The sequence below is a fragment of the Sminthopsis crassicaudata genome, chromosome 4 (assembly GCF_048593235.1).
Source record: "Sminthopsis crassicaudata isolate SCR6 chromosome 4, ASM4859323v1, whole genome shotgun sequence".
NCBI lineage: Eukaryota > Metazoa > Chordata > Mammalia > Dasyuromorphia > Dasyuridae > Sminthopsis > Sminthopsis crassicaudata.
Window position 1 is genome coordinate 449,864,407 of NC_133620.1, and position 8,928 is coordinate 449,873,334.

General features: G+C 45.8%; 1 protein-coding gene across 1 annotated transcript in view; it reads right to left on the bottom strand.

Annotated features, from left to right (window-relative positions):
* RAB11FIP4 (RAB11 family interacting protein 4) overlaps positions 1-8,196 on the bottom strand; it is a 159,086-nt gene extending 150,890 nt beyond the window's left edge. The window contains exon 1 of the mRNA XM_074263636.1: positions 8,001-8,196. Within this exon, the coding sequence (XP_074119737.1) occupies positions 8,001-8,159 (159 nt within the window). The 5' untranslated portion in view covers positions 8,160-8,196. The remainder of the gene's footprint in view (positions 1-8,000) is intronic.
* Between the last annotated feature and the right edge of the window lie 732 nt (positions 8,197-8,928).

The window sequence follows — 8,928 nt, forward strand, 5'->3', positions numbered from 1 at the left end:
AAAGAATCTAGAAAAGATTGAGAATACATAAATCCATCTAGAAAAGACAGGATCAAAAAAGTATCTAGAATAGAGTTTTCTTGAGGTAACATCCAGAAAAAAATCTAGAAAAGATTGAGTAGATCACTAGGATTTTCTGTTCTGGATTGCCTATTCTGGATTACATGACTTTGAGTCACCCCAATTTAATCACCCCAAACCACATGTCTTTGTCTTCTAGATCACCCAGATCAACCATCCTAGATTATATTATATTTCTAATTAATTTTACATCTGGAATTTGAATCCAAGTATCCTGATCTAGCTGTTTTATGTCTGATCTCATACATCCCTGAAACATTTTTCTAATCTCTCCTATGCTGCTAGTGCCCTCCCACATATAGAGTATGTGTGTGTAAATATATGTAAGAGAGAATTTACTAAAGCGTGACTAACAATGTGTGTGTGTGTGTGTGTGTGTGTGTGTGTGTGTGTGTGTGTGTATTTCATTAGTGGGTAATCCCTTTGAGGACAAATATGGATTCAGTTTTTGCCTTTGTATTCCTAGTGGGAAGCACATTGCCTTGTACATAATTTCTGCTCTTTATTTTCTTTCTTTTTTATTAAAGCTGTTATTTTCAAAACATATGCATGGATAATTTTTCAACATTAACCCTTGAAAAACCTTGTGTTCCAATTCTCCCCCCCCTTCTCCACACTCCCTCCCCTAGATGGCAAGTAATCCAATATATATTAAGCATGATAAACATATAAAATCTAATATATGCATACATATTTATACAATTATCACACTGCACAAGAAAAATAAAATCAAAAAGAAAAAAAATGAGAAAGAAAATAAAATGCAATCAAACAACAATAAAAAGAGTGAAAATTCTATGTTGTGGTCCACACTCAGTTCCCACAGTCCTTTCTCTGGATGTAGATGGCTCTCTCCATCACAAGATCATTGGAAGTGGCCTGAATCATCTCATTGTTGAAGAGAGCCACATCCATCCAAATTGATTATTGTATAGTCTTGTTGTTGCCATATACAATGATCTCCTGGTTCTGCTCATTTCATCAATCTCTCCAGGCCTCTCTGTATTCCTCCTGCTGGTCATTTCTTACAGAACAATAGTATTCCATAACATTCATATACCATAACTTATTCTGCCATTCTCCAACTGATGGGCATCCACTCAGATTCCAGTTTCTTGCCACTACAAACAGGACTGCCACAAACATTTCCCTCCTTTAATATCTCTTTGGAATATAATTGGCCTTCATTTTCAAAGAGAACCAAAGATATCATAAGATGATGTCTTGAATGGCACAGGAATCGGATTCAAGTGAGACAGAATCACTTGAGACTTGAAGATGGCGGAGACCCAGAAAGATGGATTTTTTTCTATGGCACATAAGAGCAAGCTGCCTATCTATGTCCCTCTGTGCCCTCCTGATGCCATTTAAATAATAAAGTAACACCTATGTCAGAGTCTACCCTGAGTGTACCTTCTGCCCAGCCCATCTCTTCCCTATTCCTTCACACCACAGAGATCTCTGCTGTGAGATAAGTGGAACCATTTAATAATAAGCCCCTCTGCCAGCATCCCCCAGAAGCCCCAGCTGCCGGGGAATTTTCCATATTTCAATTTATGGGCAGATCTGTCACTGTTGGTTGTATCAGCCCCCGGAATGAAGAACAGGAGGAGGAAGCTCACAGAAGAGTGACTAACAAGAGGAAAGACCGATTAGAATCTCAGGAAGGCATGACTGAAGACCAGCAGCCCATTGACGCAATTCAATAATTTCTTTTTCTGGAGACCGGAGGCAGCTTCCTAATTGGACACCAAAAGTTTAATGGACACAGATTGCAAAGTGATTACAGCTAAGCCCAAAGACACAAAAGAAAAGGTTCACTTAAATGACTTGCTGAAGATCAATGGGCTGAATGAAGTAGGCACTGTGATCCAAGGGAAAGAAAACTAAACTTAGGGTCACAAGATAGGAATTCGAACCCCAGCTCCAACTATTTATCAGCTATGTGTCCCTGAGCAAGTCACAGAGATAGCTCTCAGTACAATGGAGTGAGGGGATTGAACTAGAGGGCCTCTGAAGTTCTGTCCAACTATAATGATCTATGATACTCTAATCTCATCGCAGCAGAATTTCCACAGCCCAGCAGAGGCACAGCAAGGAAAGCTAGTTCTGAACCAAACCACAGATGGCAAAGCCATGGGCTGGAAAGTCTCCATTTTCTCCCCTGTAAAGTATAAGGAGCTGCATCTGAGAGGGAAGCAGAGTTAAACACCTATTCAGGGAGCCTGGCAGCATCCTGTCCTCAGGGCATCAATTTCACTCTCTTTTAAGATGAGGGGCTTGAACTGGACAATCTCTAAGGACAGTCCCTTTCAGCTCTGAATTCTCAGATCCCTGAAGGCTTCCAGATAATCTGGGTCATTTATGATGCCTTCTCCCCCCCCCCCCCCAGAGTAGTATATTTTATTTTTTCTGGAGTGACAGGGAGCAGGTTTTGGGCTTATGTCCTCTGGGCTTTCTCAGTTACCGGCAGTGAGTCTTAAGCTATCCTGATATCTCCCCATTTTCTTTTCTTTTCTTTTGTTTTGTTTTCTTTTTCTTTCTTTCTTTCTTTCTTTCTTTCTTTCTTTCTTTCTTTCTTTCTTTCTTTCTTTCTTTCTTTCTTCCTTTCTTTCTCTTTTCCTTTCTTCCTTCCTTCCTTCCTTCCTTCCTTCCTTCCTTCCTTCCTTCCTTCCTTTCTTTCTTTCTTTCTTTCTTTCTTTCTTTCTTTCTTTCTTTCTTTCTTTCTTTCTTTCTTTCTTTCTTTCTTTCTTTCTTTCTTTCTTTCTTTCTTTCTTTCTCTTTCTTTCTTTCTTTTTTTCTCTCCCTCCCTCCCTCCCTCCCTCCCTCCCTCCCTCCCTCCCTCCCTCCCTCCCTCCCTTCCTTCCTTCCTTCCTTCCTTCCTTCCTTCCTTCCTTCCTTCCTTCCTTCCTTCCTTCCTTCCTTCCTTCCTTCCTTCCTTCCTTCCTTCCTTCCTTCCAAGTTTCCTCATCTATAAGTTGTCTTTGGAAAAACTCTGATATTTCTCCCACCACGGAAACTTAAATGTTTGCACTTTCCACAGTTTGCTTGTTTTGTTGTGCTATGCAGCCAAACGGAGCAAATCTTATCCTCCTTCACATGCTGGAAGACAGTTATCTTGCTTCCCCAGAATCTTCTCCCCAGGCTATTTATTTCCAGTTTCTTCCACTGATTTTTCTAAATCATGGATGGAAAGGTTCCTCACGATCCTAAATGCCTTCTCTTGGTCATTCTCCATTGTATCAATGCTTTTCTTAAACTTCAGTACCAGGAACTGACCAACCCTTCAAATCTCTGACTCCCAGGCAGAGTGTGTGGTGGGTGGGTGGGGGAAGTTACCATCTCTCAATCATCCCTGAGATTCCATCAACCTGTTGGCCATTACACTACACTACTGACCTCTAGTTCTCTTTCAGGCAAACTGACATCTAAACATGTCTCTCCCATCTTAGCCTTGAGAAACTGATTCTTTTTTGACCCAAATAGGAGACTATATTTTTCCCTAATGACCATTATTATATTAGATTCAGTCCAATGCCCACGCCTGTCAAGATCTTTGGGAATGCTGACACTGTTACCCAAGATGGGCTAACATCCCTCTCTGCTTTTTTTCTTTACTAATGAGCAAAAGCCATCAACATCTCCAATCTAAGGTAGAATCACATCCCCAATCTCCCTCCCTCAAATGAACCTGAATAAAAGGAGTGAGCCACTTCCTCAGCTGTCCTTTTGGTTGTCAACTGCTAATATTCTTATGAAAATAGCCAAAATACCATCATTTGCTCAAGACACCATGCAATTCTCTTGTCCAACCATGGAGACTAATGTGATATTATCTAAGCTTTGATGACCCATCCCCCAAAGAGGCAGAGCAGTAGATCAGAGAATTTAGAGCTGAGAGGGACCTTAGAAATTATCTGGCCCAATCTCCTTATTTACTAAGGCCCAGAGACACAAAACAACCTGTCCATGGTCATAAAATATAGCCAGAAATGGCAGACTTGGGGTTAGAACCTTGGTCTCTTGACTCCAAATTTTTCCAAGGTATTCTATGGTATAGTCATCAAATTAGAGGCTATTTGGATCTGTTAGGGAAAGGTAGGAGGGCAGCTATCTGGATGAAGGCGGGAGCTCCATAGAATCTACACATAAGGGAAGGCTCAGAGCCAAAAAGATGCAGCAAGTGATAAAGATATAAGGGAATGTAAGGAGGATACAGAAAGTGATAAGGAGTCAGCAAGAGGAGCTATCGATGAAAACAAGAGTTCTTCCATGTGTCTGTTCTACAGTTACAAAGTTCTGGTAAATGCAATAATCATCTGGAGAAGACTGTAAGGGTAGCTCCACATTTCCCATACATATCTCACCTAAACTTCACAATATGCTTAGAGCTGGGAATATGTGATAGGGACTTAACTGGGTATAAGGGATTCCTGGTGAAAAGATTCCTTCTACCCATATTGATTGGCCACTGCCCTCTTATTTACAATCTGAGCATTGCCCACAATGGCGATAGGTGTAGACAAATAGAAAGGGAAATTAACCAAACATAGGAATCCCTGGTGGGTGCATATTGGTTTAGAAAACCAGTTGTAAATGTTATTTTGCTATTATATTTGTATTTTTATTTTGCTAAATATTGTATTGTATTTTTATTCTGCTAAATATCTTAATTACACTTTAATCCAATTCAGGCTGCATTGCAGATGGTACCTCCAGGTCTAGAGCACAGTGAGATTAGAGAATTGATCCCACATCTATCCTAACTTTGAAGCCAGCTTTCCATCCTCTCCCCCACACTTCTCAGACTGAGAGAGATACTACAGCTGTTCTTACAGATGAGGTAAGTAAGAATAGGAGAGACCCTATCTTACCATAGTCATACTTCTAGTAAGAGGCAGAGGCAGAATACAAATTTCAGATCTGATCCTTTAATCACTATGCTACATTGATCATCCCTCAGAAAGCCCTATAAGACTTAGAGGTTTGCAAAGCTCCAATTATCTCATTAAAATGAATTCTCTCATTTGACCTTTGATCCTTGGGTAGGCAGGGTATTATCCCCATTTTATAGATGAGCACACTGAAGTTCAGGGATTTTTTACCCAGGGTAAAAGGAACAATAATCAGGGCAGTCAGATTCCCAGTTCTCTGCTTTTCTTACTATACCAAACTGCCTTTCAAAGTAATTATGGTAAAGAAACCATTTTTAGAGGACATTTAATTGGGCAAACTGTCCTGTCCTGTCATCCATAGCTTCTCTCAATTGGAACCAATTACATATAACCACATTCAGCTTTTGATTTCACCAAAACAGGTTCCCTAATGAGTGAGAAGTTCAGCCAGTCTACATGTTCTGTGTTTATTTTGCCTTTCAATGTGGTTATAGCAAAGGGAGTGGGGAGGGAAAAAATACCTGAGTGGCCAGGGTCTAGCCCCAGCTCTACTGTGTGACCTTGGCAAGTCCCTTCACTTTTCTGTGCTTCAGTTTCTTTATTCTGTAGAATGAGAATGCTGGACTAAAGAGATTCTGATGTCCCTATGATTGGACAATCTTTGGTCTCTTCCTATTTTAACCTTTTGTACTAAGTCACCCCCCTCCCATTCTAATCTGCAATTAATTCTAGATCACTCTCCAATTTTAACTGGTAAAGTTCAATTACAGAGAAGGGTTTTCACATTAGAGGCTGGGATTATAGGATCAGAGATCACTAGAGCTCAAAGAAACCTTATTTATTTTACATATGAAGAAACTGAGGGTCAATAATTTGCCCAAGGTTACACAGTTCATAATTTCAGATTCAAACCTCAGTCCTTTGATTTCAGAGCTCTCCCTATCAAACCATAATCACCAGGAAAGAAATTTAGTCTGACGTCAGAATACAGGGCACAAGTCCCAGTTCACACTTACAAGCTTAAAGATCATCACCTCCAACCTCCTCCTACTCAAAGCAGAAATCTCTGTAGTTGCATACTCAACTCACAGTACCTCTGGTGACAAGAAGCTCATTACCTCATCTAGAAGCCCTTTCTATTGTTAAAAGAAATTTCTTTGTAGCTAAATGTCCAGAGATAATGCCCTCTATGAGTATCCACCTTCTTTCCTGTAAAATGGATATAAAACCCCCAGTACCTCTCAAAGGGCTGCAGTGCTGAAGAAATGGTTACCCTGGTTATAGAGATCAGAAATCTTGCACTGGCTAATTGGTTGGCCAGCATGTGACAGACAACAAGGTCATCTCCCTTGGGCTGGCCAGCAGGCACTGGCCTCTCAGTTTGTGAGCCAGGAATCACTTCCTGGCCTCCAGCCACGCCATGGACAATAAAGGGCATCAGCTCTCTAAGATTTTGAACCCAGTTCTCCGGCCTCAGCCCAGCTCTGCAACCCAGGAGCAACGGTGACCTCATTGATCTCTTAGACCATCAGTCCCTGGCATCAGCCCCTGGTCCCGGGGCCAGGATTAGTGCTGCCCAGCAAGGCTGGATTACAAAGAATTCATACTTGGTGTGGAGACTACATTGGGGTTCAGATGGGCCAGCCTCAAGAAGGGTGACAGGGAGGGAATATGGGCTGGACGTCCCAGCCCTCTCCAGCTTCTCCCTGATATAAACTCTCCAGCTGTACACTTCAGTATGGCCACATATTCTTGTACAAAGCACAGGACAGAGAGTCCAACAAAGCTACCTCCCCCATACCTAACCACAAAACCCTATTTCCCAACTTGCATTCTGTTTGATTCAGGATTGGGGGAAGAAGGAAAAGGAGAGGGAAAGAGGGATAGAGAGACAGACAGAGAGACAGAGAGACAAAGAGCAGCTGGTACTTCTAACACAACAGTTCGTAATTCGGGGTCTACAGATCCTTAGATTTCAGGGAGTCTGTGGACTTGGATGAGAAAAAAATCCTTCATTTCAATGTAATTGATTTCCTTTGTGATGTTATACATGTTATTTTGTGCCTTTGAAAACATGATTCTGAAAAGGGGTCCACAGCCTTCACCAGGCCTTGTGTGTGTCCATGACATCCACTCCTGCTCTTGTGGAATATGGCTACATGGTGATGGCTGATTTTGAAGAAGTGCTCAGGAGAAAGCCGAAGCATAACAGAAGATGCCCTCAAGTTTGGAAGGCAGGGAGGGGCCTGCTTGGAAACCAGAGAAATTCCCTCTGGTGGGGAGGGTGGAGAATTCCGGCATCCCCTCCCAGAAAGAGGCACTGTCCTGGGATGAGGGAGGACTGGGACTAGGATCCTTGTATCAAAAGGGAGATGGGTCATGAGATGTGAGTGAAAGAAACCTCTTAATCTGTGATTGTTGGGGGGGGGGACCAGAGGAGGAAGGCAGGCCCTGACACGGAGAAGAAGCAGGAAGAGAAATAGGGCAACTGCAGGGGCACAGCCTCGGGACAAGAGCTAGGGACAGAGTGAGCTAAACAAGGGGAGAGGCCACCGAGGGTGGGGCTGGGGACTGAGGCAGGTGGGAGGCCTACGGAGGAGGGAAAAAAGAGGTGGCTGTTCTGAAGGAGGGAGGAATCTCGAGACCAGAGGGAGGTTGAGGGGAGAAAAAGGCTGGCCAGGAGAGGAGGGAAATGGGGTGCTGAAAGGGCTGGGAATGAAGAGGGCAGGGCAGGAGAACTGGGACGGACACAGGGGAGTGATTGAAAGGGGAACGGGACCGAAGATAGGGGAGAGGCAGCGATGGGAATGGGATGAGAAGGAAGATGAGGATGGAATGGGGATGCAGGGGATGGAGATGCAGGAGATGGGGACGCTGGGGAGGGGATGCTGAGGATGGGGATGCAGGGGATGGAGATGCTGAGGATGGAGATGCCGGGAGATGTCGGGAATGGAGATGCGGAGGGTGACCATACAGACTGGGAGAGGGATCCTGGAGCTGCTCCGCACCCCCCCCCCCACTCACCTCCTCTCCTTGGCCGAATTGCAGGCCCAGGGCGACGAAGCGCTCCACCCGCAGGAAGCCGTCCGCGTCTCGGCCGCACACCTCGAACACTTCCCGCAGCCGGCGCACGGAGCGCAGCAGCGCCGCGGGGCCGCCAGCCCAGCCGGCGCCGCCCGCCATCCGAGCGCGCTGAGGGCGCTCAGCCCGAGCCCCGGGCCCGGGCCCTGGCCGCCGCCATCCCGGGCAGCCGGAGCAGCGCCCGCGCCGGGCCGGGCCGGGCGGCGAGGCGAACGCCGCTGTCTCGGGGCCTGTCCGCCGGCCGCGGGCCGCTCGCGGTTCTCGGGGCGCTGCGCGCCGCGCGCTCTGCCTCCGTCCGCCCGCCCGTCCGCCCGCTCCGGCGGCGGCGGCAGCAGCAGCCGATCTGTGTCATTAGCGGCAGCTGCAGCCCGAGCCTCGGGAGGGGAGGGGCGGGGAGGAGGGGAGGAGGAGGGGGGAAGAGAGACGGGAGGAGGGGGGAGGAAGAAGAGGAGGAGATGGAGGAGGAAAAGGAGGAAGGGGAAGAGGAGGGGGAAGAAAGAGAGGAGGACATTGAGGAGAAAGGGGGGAAGAAGAAGAGAGGAAGGGGGAAGAGGGAGGAAGAAGAAGGAAGGAGGGGAGGGAAGAGGGAGAAGGAAGAGAGGAGGAGGAAGGAGCAAGGAAGGGGAAGAGGAGGGAATGGGGAGAAGGGAGAAAAGGGAGAAGGAGGAGGAGGAGGAGAAAGGGGAGGAGGAGGGAAGAAGGGGAAGAAGAAGAGGACATTGAGGAGAAAGAGAAGGAGGAGGAAGGAGCAGAGAGGGGAGAAAAGGAGGGGAGAGGAGGAGTGGAAAGAATCAGAGGAGGAGGAGGAAGGAGGAAGGGGAAATGGGGAGGGAGAGGAAGAACTGGAAAACGAAGAGGGGACAGGAGGTGG